General features: G+C 39.0%; 1 protein-coding gene across 15 annotated transcripts in view; it reads right to left on the minus strand.

Moving 5' to 3' along the window:
• Window positions 1-16,785, minus strand: part of MBNL3 (muscleblind like splicing regulator 3) — a 129,148-nt gene that overhangs the window by 19,441 nt on the left and 92,922 nt on the right. For all 15 annotated transcript variants that reach the window (XM_044937435.2, XM_044937430.2, XM_044937431.2 and 12 more), the window contains one exon: window positions 108-302. In XM_044937435.2, the coding sequence (XP_044793370.2) occupies window positions 108-302 (195 nt within the window). The remainder of the gene's footprint in view (window positions 1-107; window positions 303-16,785) is intronic.

Below are 16,785 nucleotides of genomic sequence, written 5' to 3' on the forward strand. Positions count from 1 at the left end.
ACCCAGATGTACTTATTTAAAGCATTCAAGACACCAGGTTCTGGAAATGTTTATGCATAAGGCTAATATCTACCCTTATGAGTATTCATAGATTTCTACACAAATACCTCCAGTTTATCTGAACGTATCGGTTTTGGACCAACAGGCCCTGGCAGTGGCAGAGGTGGGTTTCCAGGAATCAGAACAGGTGCGTTTTGTACCAGTTCGGCGGGGACCAGGCCCATCCCAGGATGAGGAGGTAAGTAAGGATTGTAAGCCATGGCAGGATTAGCTGCAATTGCAGGATTCACAGGAAAAGAATTCTGTATGTTTAAAAGAGGAAAAAAAGGTGTTAGAGGTCAACAGATTATTCCTATTATTACACAAAGAAGCAGTCTTTCAAAAAGCATAAGCCGTATCAAAATTTACCACTGTATCTTCTGATTTATTTTTAGTCTCATATTAATTCCCATATAAGAGTTCCTTTTAAACCAACAAATCTCTTTGAGTAACAAACTTACTGGTAAGCTGATAAACCAAGCCACATAATTTTAACAGTTATGAGTTAGGTAAATCAAATTGCACTGATGGAGTCTGTTCCAAACATGTTTTCCCTAGCACTTCCACTTTTATGTAAAAACCTTGTCACCATCGATATCATATATGTGGGCATTCTGAAGGCCCCATTCATTTCACTATCCTCCTTTCTCTTCCTGGCAGTACTGCTTTGCTCCAAAGTTTCTGGTCCTACCACGGTTCCCACCTGCCCTACCGAACACTTGCTTTTCTTCCCAGCCCACTATCAATTATGAAGACAGGCAAAGAGGGAGGAAGAAAGGAGTGGATTTTAAAAGGTGAGAGCTTTCATAACTTCTTGCTGTCTACCTAAAAGGAGAATGGTATGGTCATTTTTTTTAAAGAGGTCTTATTTTACAAACGAATCTGACTTGACTAGCCTTGTCTTTATCTAAGGGACCAGATAATATGCACAGTTTAAAAGAGGGCCCTAAATATCCTAAATAGGATTCCTATTAGGCAGGGAGAAATAACAGGATTATAAGGTACATACACTAGAGTATAACTGGTAAAAGTCTTGGAAATGCAAAAGGCTATTACTGGGTTTTTAATTTTTTTACCAGTCCTGATCTCAAAGAGTGTTATATGTATTGCCTTTATTATTATCTGTGATGAAATAATTTATCACTTTACTGTGCTGTTTTCCAGTGTGTTCCACATGGGAGCATCTTTTCTTTTCAATGTGGTGATAATTTCTTTGATAGTTCTCTTGCCTCCCCTACAGCACCCAATATACATAGTGAATGACTGATAAAATCAATGACATAATTTAAAAATAAATGTAAACGTTTTAATGAATGAATAACAAATCCTGGTTAAACGTAGTATATTTCTAATAGTGACTTTCTAAGGTAGGTGCACTGCGGTACAACTGGTGATGTCTCATGTATTACTAAGAGCATGTGTTCTTGCTTTCTTTTTAATTTCACTAAAAAAAAAAAAATCTGTTGCACTGTTAAGCTGTGCCCACATCCTGTGCTAGATCACAATAATAGGAACAGTTCTAAATGGAGGTAGAGTAGGACTCTGTAAGTATGAAGTGAGGGACAATCTATATTCATGCAGCCACCCTCTAGCTGGAGTTGAAATTTTCGCCAGCACAGCCTTCTCCATGAAACCCGTGTTATAAACCACATTCACCTTGGAAGGAAGGGCTTCCCCATTAGCACTCTACCTTAAGATGACTTTGTTGTTAGTCACTAAGTTGTGTCCAACTCTTTTGTAATCACATGGACTGTAGCCCTGCCAGGCTCCTCCTGTCTATGGAATTTTTCCAGGCAAGAATACTGGAGTGGGTTGCCATTTCCTACTCCAGGGGACCTTCCCCACCCAGAGACTGAACCTGCGGCTCCTGTGTCTCCTGCACTGCAGGCGGATTCTTTACTGCTGAGCCACTGGGGAAGGCTTAGGTGAGTTTTGTTTGTTTACTTGCTAAGTTGTGTCCAACTCTTTGCGACACCATGGACTGTAGCCCACAGGCTCCTCTGTCCATGGAATTTTCCAAGCAAAAATACTGCAGTGGGTTATTATTTACTTCTCCACAGTGAATTTATCATTAGCTAACTGGCAAATTAGGAACAATGGAAAGAACATGTCCCGCCTGCTTCCAAACTAGTAAGACTCATCACGGTAAGTAGAGAAGGCATGGTGGCCAAGAGTTTTAAGAGGAAAGGGGTGACACCACGTGGGAGGAAAGATGATGGGGCAGTCAGAGGAAGTGCTTTAAGGTTTGAGGACAAAAGCCAAAGGCTGACCCACCCTAACTAGCACTGTGATATAACAGGTTATAGGAACATATCATACTTCTCATAGAATGAGATATAAAGCTTCAAGAATTAACTGATGTGATATTATTTTATATAATGAGCTAAGACTTGGTCTGACAGAATGTGGTCCACTGGAGTAGGGAATGGCAAACCACTTCTGTATTCTTGCCTTGAGAACCCCATGAACAGTATGAAAAGACAAAATGATAGGATACTGAAAGAGGAACTCCCCAGGTCGGTAGGTGCCCAACATGTTACTGGAGATCAGTGGAGAAATAACTCCAGAAAGAATGAAGAGATGGAACCAGAGCAAAAACAACACCCAGTTGTGGATGTGACTGTTGATAGAAGCAAGGTCCGATGCTGTAAAGAGTAATATTGCATAGGAACCTGGAATGTCAGGTCCATGAATCAAGGCAAATTGGAAGTGGTCAAGCAGGAGATGGCAAGAGTGAACGTTGATATTCTAGGACTCAGTGAACTAAAACAGACTGGAATGGTTGAATTTAACTCAGATGACCATTATATCTACTACTGTGGGCAGGAATCCCTTAGAAGAAATGGAGTAGCCATCATAGTCAACAAAAGAGTCCAAAATTCAGTACTTGTATGCAATCTCAAAAATGACAGAATGATATCTGTTTCCAAGGCAAACCACTCAATATCACAGTGATCCAAGCCTATGCCCCGACCAGTAACGCTGAAGAGGCTGAAGTTCAACGGTTCTATGAAGACCTACAAGACCTTTTAGAAAGATGTCCTTTTCATTATAGGGGACTGGAATGCAAAAGTAGGAAGTCAAGAAACATTTGGAGTAACAGGCAAATTTGGCCTTAGAGTACAGAATGAAGCAGGGCAAAGGCTAATACGGTTCTGCCAAGAGAATGCACTGGTCATAGCAAACAACCTCTTCCAACAACACAAGAGAAGACTCTACACATGGACATCACCAGATGGTCAACACCGAAATCAGATTGATTATAACCGAAATCAGATTGATTATAATCTTTGTAGCCAAAGATGGAGAAGCTCTATACAGTCAGCAAACACAAGACCAGGAGCTGACTGTGGTCATGAACTCCTTATTGCCAAATTCAGACTTAAATTGAAGAAAGTAGGGAAAACCACTAGACCATTCAGGAATGACCTAAATCAAATCCCTTATGATTATACAGTGGAAGTGAGAAATAGATTTAAGGGCCTAGATCTGATAGATAGAGTGCCTGATGAACTATGGAATGAGGTTCGTGACATTGTACAGAAGACAGGGATCAAGACCATCCCCATGGAAAAGAAATGCAAAAAAGCAAAACGGCTGTCTGAGGAGGCCTTACAAATAGCTGTGAAAAGAAGAGAAGTGAAAAGCAAAGAAGAAAAGGAAAGATATTCCCATCTGAATGCAGAATTCCAAAGGATAGCAAGGAGAGATAAGAAAGCCTTCCTCAGCGATCAATGCAAAGAAATAGAGGAAAACAAGAGAATGGAAAAGACTAGAGATCTCTTCAAGAAAATTAGAGATCCCAAGGGAACATTTCATGCAAAGATGGGCTCGATAAAGGACAGAAATGATACGGCCTAACAGAAGCAGAAGATATTAAGAAGAGATGGTAAGAATACACAGAAGAACTGTACAAAAAAGATCTTCACGACTCAGATAATCACCATGGTGTGATCACTGACCTAGAGCCAGACATCCTGGAATGTGAAGTCAAGTGGGCCTTAGAAAGCATCACTACAAACAAAGCTAGTGGAAGTGATGGAATTCCAGTTGAGCTATTTCAAATCCTGAAAATGATGTTGTGAAAGTGCTGAACTCAATATGCCAGCAAATTTGGAAAACTTAGCAGTGGCCACAGGACTGGAAAAGGTCAGTTTTCATTCCAATCCCAAAGAAAGACAATGCCAAAGAATGCTCAAACTACCGCACAATTGCACTCATCTCACACACTAGTAAAGTCACGCTCAAAATTCTCCAAGCCAGGCTTCAGCAATACGTGAACCGTGAACTTCCAGATGTTCAAGCTGGCAGAGGAACTAGAGATCAAATTGCCAACATCCGCTGGATCATGGAAAAAGCAAGAGAGTTCCAGAAAAACATCTATTTCTGCTTTATTGACTATGCCAAAGCCTTTGACTGTGTGGATCACAATAAACTGTGGAAAATTCTGAAAGAGATGGGAATACCAGACCACCTGACCTGCCTCTTGAGAAATCAGGAATGCAGGTCAGGAAGCAACAGTTAGAACTCGACATGGAACAACAGACTGGTTGCAAATAGGAGGAGTACATCAAGGCTGTATATTGTCACCCTGCTTATTTAACTTCTATGCAGAGTACACCATGAGAAACGCTGGGCTGGAAGAAGCACAAGCTGTAATCAAGATTGCTGGGAGAAATATCAATAACCTCAGATATGCAGATGACACCAGCCTTATGGCAGAAAGTGAAGAGGAACTAAAAAGCCTCTTGATGAAAGTGAAAGAAGAGAGTGAAAAAGTTGGCATAAAGCTCAACACTCAGAAAACGAAGATCATGGCATCTGGTCCCATCACTTCATGGGAAATAGATGGGGAAACAGTGGAAACAGTGTCAGACTTTATTTTTTGGGGCTCCAAAATCACTGCAGATGGTGATTGCAGCCATGAAATTAAAGGATGCTTACTCCTTGGAAGGAAAGTTATGACCAACCTAGATAGCATATTCAAAAGCAGAGACATTACTTTGCCAACAATGGTCCGTGTAGTCAAGGCTATGGTTTTTTCCAGTAGTCATGTATGGATGTGAGAGTTGGAGTGTGAAGAAAGCTGAGCACCGAAGAATTGATGCTTTTGAACTGTGGTGTTGGAGAAGACTCTTGAGAGTCCCTTGGACTGCAAGGAGATCCAACCAGTCCATTCTGAAGGAGATCAGTCCTGGGTGTTCATTGGAAGGACTGATGCTAAAGCTGAAACTCCAATACTTTGGCCACCTCACGCGAAGAGTTAACTCATTGGAAAAGACCCTGATGCTGGGAGGGATTGGGTCAGGAGGAAAAGGGGACGACAGAGGATGAGATGGCTGGATGGCATCACCGACTCGATGGACATGGGTTTGGGTAAACTCCGGGAGTTGGTGATGGACAGGGAGGCCTGGTGTGCTGCGATTCATGGGGTCACAAAGAGTTGGACACAACTGAGCGACTGAACTGAACTGAAGACAGACTATCAATTTGATGATTCAGGCTGTCTCAAAATTAGCAAAAATCTCAAATGGTAAAATTACAGAACCAATAAGAGCCATATTATATTTTCTAAAGCTATTGAATTAAAAGGAAAACTGGCAGATGTGTGAATTATCTAGATTACAAAATTATTAATCACTAATAAATACTGATCAATTAATAATATTTAGGAATAATGGACATGTAGCAATGCTTCCTGTTATAATAGCTCTGAACTTCTGTATTTTTTTCCTTCATTTTTGGGGGAAAATTTACTGGTTAACCTGGAATATATTTTAACCTTCTTAGGTTTGTTATATGTTCTAATCTCATGAAAACAAGCTGTAAATTAATTGGAAGTCTATATAAATAGTGCAAGGGGCTTGCTGAAAAAGTTTCGGGTTTGTAAGATTATACTGTATCATATTTACATTTTAAAGTTAGCGTTGTAGATTTTACAACTATTTCCTCTTTGGTATAAACTTGATTCTATAATGCTGTTTATTGAAAAGAAGTAGGTCTTTTTTTTTTTTTTTTTTTCCCTCAACCCTTGGGCACAGCTGGAACTCCTGAGTTTCTTATTTATTTTCAAATGGACATTTCTGTTTTTCACCACCACCTCTGCCCCAGGGTAAGTATTCCATTTTCATGAATTTGAACATTCAAGGGCTTAGCTTTATTTAACAGCCACCTGTTATATCAGGCAGCCGCAAGTTCACACATTCAATTTTAATAAGCAAATTTAATCCTTCCTGTACCTGTCTTGCAGCCCTTGATGTAAGTTGAGCTAAACATGAACCAATCTGTGGGGTAGTCTTAATTTTAAAGAAAAAGGTACCTAACAGGTTGAATCTGATTTCTATATACAGCCCAAATTGACTGGGCACTTAAATATGTTTCAGATATTCACTCAAGCCTACAAATCATTTACTAAATATTTGAAAATATGAGAAAGCTTTTCTCTTAGAGCAAAGGGTTTGGATTTTCATCTTTCTTGAATCTTATAAAACCAACAAGAATGATGGCAACAACTGACTATATGAATAAAGAGATCACCTAGACAATTATTTACCCTCAATGTGTCTTGCAGTATTAGCTGCTAGGGTAGGAATTCCCACAAGTTACTGGTTACTTGCATGTGTGTGTGTGTGCTAGTCGCTTTAATCATGTCTGACTCTTTGTGACCCCATGGACTGTAGCCCGCCAGGCTCCTCTGTCCATGGGATTCTCCAGGCAGGAATACTGGAGTGGGTTGCCATGCCCTCCTCCAGGGGATCGCCCCAACCCAGGGATCAAACCCACATCTCTTCTGTCTCCTGCGTTGCCAGGCAGGTTCTTTACCACTAGTGCCACCTGGGAAGCCCCAAGTACCTAGAACTATCAGGGCCTTAGGACATGCATTCTAAAATTTGGCGAATTGTCTCTAGAACAGTGGCACCTAATATTTTTCAAGTCCTGAACTTCTCCGAGAGTCTGATGAGAGCTGTGGACCTTGCCCATGGAAAAATTCATATGGGTACAAACTGTGATCTCAAGAAGTTCAAGGACCTCATGAAACTCACCCCGGGGTTATAGAGTACTTACTGTTCAAGAGCTTGTGTTCTAGGGTAATAGTTGGCAAACCATAGCCCCTGAACCAAATCCAGCCTGCCCTGTTTTTGTATGGCCAGAATGGTAAGAGTGGTTTCTCTATTTTTATTTTATTTGTAGTTGATATATACAATATTAGTTTCTGGTGTACAGCAAAGTGGTTCAGTTTTATATATTATATGTATATACTTTTAAATATTATTTCCCATTTTGGTTTATCTCAGGATATTGACTATAGTACCCTGTGCTATACAGCAGGACCTTATTGTTTATCCATTCTAGTTATAATAATAATAGCTTGCATATAATAATAATAGTTTGCAGTCCCAAACTTTCAATGCAACCCCCTCACCCATCCTCCTGGCAACCACAAGTTCTCTGTATCTGTGAGTCTGTCTCTGTTTCATAGATAACTTCATTTGTGTCAGATTTTACATTCCACATATAAATGATATCATATGGTATTTGTCTTTCTCTTTCTGACTTCCTTTACTTAGTATGATAATCTTTAGGTCCATCTATTTGCTGTAAATGGTATTGAAAAGTTCCTTCCTTTTTATGGCTAATATTACATTATATATATATATTCCAATATATATATAATTAGCTTTTATATATATATATATATATATGGGGTACTATAAAATAGCACTGATATGAACATAGGGCTGCATGTATCTTTTCAAAGTTTTATCTGGATCTATGCTTAGGGGTGGTATTGATGGATCTATGTCATTGTTGTTGTTTAGTCACTAAGTCACGTCCAACTCTTCTTTGACCCCATGGACTGTAGCCTGCCAGGTTCCTGTGGGCATGGGATTTCCCAGGCAAGAACACTGGAGTGGGTTGCCATTTCCTGCTCCAGGAGATCTTCCAGACCCAAGGTTTGAACCCGCATCTCCTGCACTGGCAGGCAGATTCTTTACCATCTTAGCCACCTGGGAGGCCTGTAATAGATCATATGGCAACTCTCTATTTTTTAGATTTTTGAGGCACCTCCATACCATTCTCTGTAGTGGCTGGACCAATTTACAACCTCACCAACAGTATAGGAGGGTTCTCTTGTCCCACATCCTCTCCAGCATTTGTTATTTTCTACATTGTAATATCTCATAACACATGAAAATTATATGCAATTCACGTTTCAGTTTCCATAAATAAATTCCACTCTGCTCACTCGTAGACCGACATAACGAAAAGCATGGATATCTGTTTTTTCTCATTCCAGAAGAACCTATGTAATATCCTCAAATCTTGTCTCTCGTCCCACAGAGGCTGAGCTATTTGTTAGTCATTTAGAGAAAATTTTGCTGACCCTCATTCTACAGGATTCAAAAATATAAAGCATTCAATTTCTGAAGTAAAGCGCCAATTGTATTAAAATCTATGGATGTGAATTTAATACTTGTAGCAAGATTACACAAATTGAAGAAGTTAGACTTTAGAAACAAATATTAAAGTGTTCACGTAAATGTTCTTTTACATAGTTACTAAAATTCACATTCTTAACTATTTATTTATAGAATAATAACTACTTGGTAACTAAGAATGGGGAGACAGATGGAATCCTGTAAAGGAAAAACTTTAGGAGCCACCGCATTTTGATCTTAAAGGATTCTGAAGCACCTTTGAATAATAATACAATTCAGTGAAAAATGATGCCTCAAATAAATATCTCTAGTTTACACAGACATCTTAGGAACATTGATTTATTACTTAAAATGAGTTATTCCTCAAGGTAGTATAAAGAAATAAAACCTAATAACAGCCTAGATCTCTTTGTAGTAACTTGAATAATATCCAGTGTCAGTAAAATTATTGTTGGATGAATGCAAGATACTTAACTCACTTAGGCTAATCCTGGTCTGAAGTCAATATCATAATTGAGGCCTTCCCTCTAAGCTCCTGTTTAAAGGTGGACAACTAAACATTTTCTTTTATAAGATGGATATGCAGATGACACCACCCTTATGGCAGAAAGTGAAGAGGAACTAAAAAGCCTCTTGATGACAAGTGAAAGAGGAGAGTGAAAAAGTTGGCTTAAAGCTCAACGTTCAGAAAACTAAGATCATGGCATCTGGTCCCATCACTTCATGGCAAATAGATGGGGAAACAGTGGAAACAGTGACAGACTTTATTTTTTGGGGGCTCCAAAATCACTGCAGATGGTGACTGCAGCCATGAAATTAAAAGACGTGTACTCTTTGGAAGAAAAGTTATGACCAACCTAGATAGCATACTGAAAAGCAGAGACATTACTTTGCCAACAAAGGTCCATCTAGTCAAGGCTATGGTTTTTCCAGTAGTCATGTATGGATGTGAGAGTTGGACTGTGAAGAAAGCTAAGCTTGAAAAATTGATGCTTTTGAACTGTGGTGTTGGAAAAGACTCTTGAGAGTCCCTCGGACTGCAAGGAGATCCAACCAGTCCATCCTAAAGAGGATCAGCCCTGGGTGTTCTTTGGAAGGAATGATGCTAAAGCTGAAACTCCAGTACTTTGGCCACCTCATGTGAAGAGTTGACTCATTGGAAAAGACTCTGATGCTGGGAGGGATTGGGGGCAGGAGGAGAAGGGGATGACAGAGGTTGAGATGGCTGGATGACATCACTGACTCAATGGACGTGAGTCTGGGTGAACTCTGGGAGCTGGTGATGGGACAGGGAGGCCTGGTGTGCTGCGATTCATGGGGTTGCAAAGAGTCCGACACGACTGAGTCACTGGACTGAAACATTTGGTAACAATTTGTTGACTTGATTTTAATGCCAGAAATATAGCACTCTTAACTTTTAGCACTCATAATATCTTAATTTTATTACTCATTTACAAGCATTTATATAGTATAAAAAGCAGTCCCTTTCACCATCACCATGCATATTTCTATCCTTGAATAATCCCAAGGCACAATGAAATGTATCATTTTCATTTTCATCAGACTTTACTAGATGTTCACAAGGAGCACAACTGAATCATTTTCAGTTTTTCCTTGGTCATCTCCACACTCTTCGACTGGTATTATTGGGACACTGAAGGAGGCCCACATAATCTCCAGACTAGTTGATTGGTCCCTCAGTAATTGACAGTGAACTTTATAAACAGATGCAAGCTGATAGTGGTGTTTATGTACTAAACATACTTGTTAATAAATAAGCCACTGTGGCCCAAAAGAGAGTGAAGAAAAATACATTCAAGAATCAAAAGTGAATAGTTATCCTCAACTAAACCTGGCTTTTCTGACCTTTTTAATCATGGAAGTCTCCAAATAAGGGGAAGCATTGAAGGGAGGAAGGTAGGTGAAGGATTGATAGATTATTGTGGGTATCATAGGTATAAAGTTGAACAAGCAAGAGGGAACAAGTTATGATTTGGATCTCCCTGTAGGTGGTAAGAAGCTTTAGAGCAGGCCACGAATTATAACCAACAGCATAATAGCAGGTGATTCCTAGAGAAGGATCTGGTAAAAGGGTAAATGACTTTTTTCTTAGTTGGGGGGGGTGGATTTTAACTTTGTTACTGAGACATGAACAAGAACTGCCCTAAAAATTATTTGTTGCTAAATCACTATATAATAACATTGGTAATTCAATTAACTTCAGTATAGCACTAGGAAAGAAAAAGTATTTTAAAAATCAATGACTACTTAATTTTAACAACAGGCATGAGAAAAAGGGTTTGGGGGGAAGGGGAAAATAACAAGAGCTGAGAAAAGCAAAAAAGCCACAGAAAGCCTGGAGACTAGAGATATCTCAATTCAAATCCATGATAAATGGATGCAAGGGGTTATAATTATCAGTGGTTTAACAGAGCACCACCACCACCAAAACAACAACACAAAATAAAACAAAACCTTTAATGGCTTATAAATCACTCTACAGAGGGGAAAAAAAAAGCTCAAAGCTAAATAATACAAAGGATCAGGTAGAAATCAGAAACTAAGGGGATTAAAAAAAAATTAATCCATCATCTTACTATTGCTAGATCATATATTCGTAGAGGATAGAGACTATTTCTAATTTACCTTTTTATCTGTTTCTTACTCTTTTAAATGCCTGGCATGAGTAGACACTCAAGAAATATTTAGTGAATTGAGTCAAAATGGATTCCTAAGCCATTGATTACTTTTAGGTTGACCAGTTACAAAAATCAAAATAAAAAACAAAACAAAACGAACACTCAGGGATCAAAACCAGTGGCAGAGAATTCCATCTGTTTTGCTCTCTGGTGGGGAAAACTTTAAGCAGAAGACCACTCCCAAACTGTCTTTTGACACAGATGTGAAATGCTACATAAAAACAGTATGAGAACCATGGGGTATTATACACATATACATGCGTGTGTGCATGCACACACCCAAACCCACACATATGTATGCATGCAGTTTTTAACTGGAGTGGCTAAGTCATCACTATCAAAAGGTATCCAATGAAGAGTTTTGAAAAAAAAAGGTTTAGTGATAATATAGACTGAAATATACAACATATTACAAAAAAAAGTGGTTCCAGGGGACAAGTGAATTGCTAATGTGATATTCACAGAATGGCTGAAGAGAGGAGACTAGGTGAAGGAGGGTTTCAAATAATATTTAGTTCATCTATAAAGATTGTTATGGCTTCCCAGGTGGCCTTAGTGGTAAATAATCTGCCTGCCAATGGAGGAGACATAAGACACACAGGTTCGGTCCCTGGTTCGAGAAGATTCCCTGGAGAAGGGCATGGCAACCCACTCCAGTGTTTTTGCTAGGAAAATCCCATGGACAGAGGAGCTGGGCAGGCTACGGTCCATAGGGTCACAGAGTCGGACACGACTGAAGTGATTTAGCATGCACATAAAGGTTATTATGGCAGATTAGGATTATTGGGGGGAAAGATTACTGGGTGGGGAGGGAAGCCATGTTTTTTCACACTCATGGCCCTGTCACTGACAAACCATTGAATTTTATTGATCTAGGCAAGAGGATGGTGGTAAGAAAAAAAAAATCATCCTCTCTAGGTGAGGCTACCAAGCATTGGGTTTGTTTCTTGTTGCTGCTGTGATTTTCTTTATCCTCCGCCAGGGAAAATGAGTTTCACAGACCTTCCCAACTTCCTGCCTTCATCTCGATGGCGATGAACGGCAAGCCATGCTGAGGTACCTGCTGGAGCTTAGACTGTGACCGTGAGCAGGAAAGCTAATAGGCCCACATGGTCTCATTAGCACCCCACTCTCACCAACTGAGCTAACCGGCCCCAGAGGAGAAAGACACAAAATGGGCTGAGAGACGATTACATTTTAATTTATCCCCTGGGAATATACAAGGGAAGATAAAGGGAGAGTGTTGAGATTGGTTACCATCAAAGAAACTATGCACTGTGAAAGACAGCATGTACAAATGCCCTCTGTTTGGTGGCAGAAGTGTAGCATTTTCGTTTCACTGTATTAAACCGAGTTGGGGCAAGGCAGCAAAGCTCCTGCTGTTGTGATTTCTTTTGTTTTACTGTTAAAGGGGCTTTAAGCTGTGTGACATACACAGCCTCAGAAGGGACCTGAATAACTACTCTACCTTGGATCAGTAATTGCAATCAGGAATGAATCCAGGATCTGAGGGGCCTGCAGGTTAGGTTGTTGGGTAGAGGAGGGGAGCCTTAAGAACAAAGAATATACAAATATTTTTGGCAAATTTTATAAACACATTGCTAGGCCTCCTCCCAGGGCCTTGGAAGGAGACCACGCAAATAAGGGGCTCAGAGCCTTCCTTTGCTAACCTCAAGGAAAGCCTGGGAACAATCTATAGAACAAACACATAATGTTAGGTCTCAGTTGCTATATCTAAAAGTAAAATCTTTTCTAATTTTTTAGAAAACTTAGTAAAATCTTGATAAAATTTGGGGCTTGTAGCATGGTACCACTTCAAACACTCCTGTGATATGATCTGATTAACCTCAAGTCAACGTGGATATTTACGACGTAACAGCCATAAATATATTAAGAGCATATTAATCTTATAACTACATAATGCCTGTCGTCTACTGACTTGAACATTTCGCAACAATCACTTTACAAAATACTGAATGTCACTACATTAAGATGAAAGAGATTAAATGTCATCATTTATTATTGCATGAGTAGGTAAACTGAGAAACTCATTGAAGAATCTTCATTAACATTCACTGTAACTTCTGTACTGACCATGAGACTGGTAATCTAGAAAATTTTAATAATTTTTAACAGAAGAGCCCTGAAAACAGGGAGATAGCAGAAATACTTCCGCCAATAGTTTATATGAAATAGAAAATCTATAACTCTGACGTGACTATGCAAAATGTATAATGTATCATGGTGAGGAAAAGATATTATCCTTTCATCTTTAACTATGAAATGATTTATCATTTTCAAAAATTATTATTTTGCAATTTTACTTCTATTCGTTTAAATCTGTCCTAGTCCAAAAGTGCACAGAGTAACATAATATCTTAGAGCTCCTATTTAATTAAATAAAAACACTTGAAACACTGGAGTCTAAAAATACTGATATTATTAATTAGTATATATCCCTTCCTCCTATCTACTGGAACTTCCTACTTATCCCTGTTTGGTCCTGAAGTGTCACCTCACCTTTATTCCTTAGTACATTTTCAGATAGACATATAAGCTTGTTTCTTTTTTTTTTTTTTCATATAAGCTTGTTTCTGAGAAATGTATGTGGTAAACAGAATTGTAAAAATGATGTAAAACGGTGGGGAAGGTCTAGACAACATCAGATGATTCTATCTGCGATAAAGAAAAAGGCTGAAGTCCTGTGTTTATAGACTCGGTGGTTTGGAATACTATGACTTGGCCACAGGAATGCAAGCCATGAAAAGCATACAGCAGACCAGAGGACCTGGCACACTGCTATGGCTGAGCCAATAGCCTCTCTATAAATCATCAGGTGCATGCGCTCAACTGGGTCAAGTTTACCTTCATGTAAAGAACTGCCTCCACGTGAATCAACCACATTCAAACAGAGAAAGGAAAGGTATTTATTAGATTATACAAAATGTCTGATTCAAAAATATTTTTATAGCCTATAACATCATATCCACCACACACACACACACACACACACACACACACACATATTACATCTAGCAGTGAGAATCCTTCCTTGGAAATTTCTTTCTGTAACGAATATTCCAAATTATGAAAAGATCTGAAATTCCAAACATTATCTGTTCTCAGAAGTTGGAACCCAGTGTGTCTGCTTGCCCTAAAATTCTTCTCCAGTGCTGTTTGTCTCTTAATTATGCCAAGGGGAGTTCTTAATTGTATAATTTTTTTTTTTACTGTGAACATCAGGAGCTCTGTCTCTTAAACTGCACTGAAAAATACTAGGGAGTCGCGCCCTTTGTGTCACTTACTAAACTTCCTCAATAAAGCTACCAAAAGCTTTCTGAGGTGGAATTTTATACTTGCAAATGTCAATTCAGATCTGTTAGATACAGTGAACAAACTTGCCTGCTACAGCAAGCATTCCACCCAAATTGACTAGGTGTGGCTTTTTTTTTCATTGTTCAGTCACACTGAACAGAATCTGTTCTCTGGCTACATCTAGGATGTCATTCCCTTTATCTGTGGCCTTGTAATAAGCAAGCCGTACTCAATTTTCCAAAAGCAGACGTGCTCTTCCGGTATCCTAGAAACAGATCAAAGTGTGGTTTGTGGGAAGACATAAGGTTCAAGGCAGTGATACCAATGGGTCTTAATATGCAGGCAGACAAACAACAGGACTGGAAATTTAAACATTAGCTTGAATATTTTAGGGAAAAGAATCAGATGATCAGAGCAGGAGGGATGTGCAGTTAGAAGGGATAGACAGTTGTTTAGGGAGAGTAGGTACCAAAGAAACAAAGTAAAATTATATGGTACTTCCATAGTAAAATCAAGGTCCATAATAAAGAAAATTTCTTTCAAGTCAGACTGGTAAATGTCACTTAAAATTGCTCACACTAGCTCAATGACAACATGCCCACAAGGCAGCTTTCTAGACCACAAAAGAGGATCATATCAACCATCTCGAGGTTAGCTTTCTGTACACATAATAACTGAAGAAATTAATCTTTCATCAGTTTATCACATCATAACAGCTATTGTTAAATAATCTACAAGGTAGAAAAGCAATTTCCAATTGTTCCCTGGGGTCTTCTAAGTAATGTCTCACGTCTTCTGCTATGCTACAAAATAAATAGTACTCCTGTGAGTCATAACAGTCATATTCTGCAGCCTGAAATTACCCTCATTGAAGAAAAAAGGGAAATGTATTCTATTATAGAAAGCATGGAGAATCAAATTAGAAAGCATAAGAAGCTGAAAAACTCAATGAATCTCTCACTGGACTCCAAAAAAGTCACTCCCTGATCAATAATGCATGAAGGGTTGAGACTTGGCATGGAGATACTCAACGGGAGGCTCAACAGAAGATGAATAGTCTGCCTTCTGTCTTTACCCCTATTTTACCCCAGGCCCTTGCTCTCTGGTTCTCTGAAATAGGGCAGTTGATTGATGTCCCTTGACCTTTGAAAAAATATAGGCTCCAGCTGCATACTAAATGCTGGGCTCAGGTGTGTGATAAAATCTGGCTCCTATTCTTTGCTCAGTCTGAAAATGGGACATCCCACAAGAGGCCAAGAGCAGTAACGGTGGGTAAAAGGCTCCCTTGCTTTACTCCCCATCTACTCACATTTTCTGGACTCACCAAGCATATTCATTTCTCTGTGGCTTTATTTATACTATTCTCAGTATCTAGAACACTTTCTCTTCCCTATCCCTTCAAAACCAAGAACAAACTGAAATGCTTCAGCGTTTGAAAGCTATGGACAGAGTTTGGAGGAGTTCAACCATATAAAGTATTACTAAAGGTCAAAGAGGAACTCCAGGGAGCTCACTGGTGACATTCTGGGAACGAATTTATCAATGTAATTAATCAGCACTGAATTCCAAGGCAAGTATTTTTGGCAAACGAGTAAACACATGAAATCTATTTATTTTACTTAACATTTTCTAGACATCCTGGAAAACGTATCATGGAACAAAATTTTAGTGACTTGTTAATGCCCCTAGGACCCGTTTTTTGCATTATTCATAAAGATGTACCAATTAAGGGGTGCCCTATCTACACAGATGTCCTTGAATTCTGAGAAACAACTTTGTAATGAGATAGGTTTTGCTGAGAGCAGACTGACCTACTCCCACACTTTCCTTATATCTAAATATTACATACATCTTTCAGTTTTCAGTGTGTTCATTATATAGTAGTCACCAATGAAATGGGTTACAAATAAACATAACACAACCCTTTCCAAGTACTAGCCTGATAATGGTTTAAAGGAAGTAGGCCAGCTGGAATTAGAATGAGACACCATGGAACCAAATATGAGACCTGGAAGAACTCAGTAGACAGGGACAGTTTTCAATTCCATCTCAAACAGTCTAAGGCCAAACTGCAACTGTATATTTTAAGGTATTAAGACAAAATGAATTCTCTGTAGGACACTTAAATCACTTTTTAAGTGATCCATTTAAACTCAATGATCCAAATACTAGACATTGGTCTAGAATGACACCAAAATATTAATTTCACCAAAGGGAAACTCTGTGGCTAGGTTAAGTTAAAACCCCCATCAAACACCTGGCCAGTATCCCTCAAGACTGTTAAGGTCATG

This window comes from Bubalus bubalis, chromosome X (assembly GCF_019923935.1).
Source record: "Bubalus bubalis isolate 160015118507 breed Murrah chromosome X, NDDB_SH_1, whole genome shotgun sequence".
In the NCBI taxonomy this organism is placed as follows: Eukaryota; Metazoa; Chordata; class Mammalia; order Artiodactyla; family Bovidae; genus Bubalus; species Bubalus bubalis.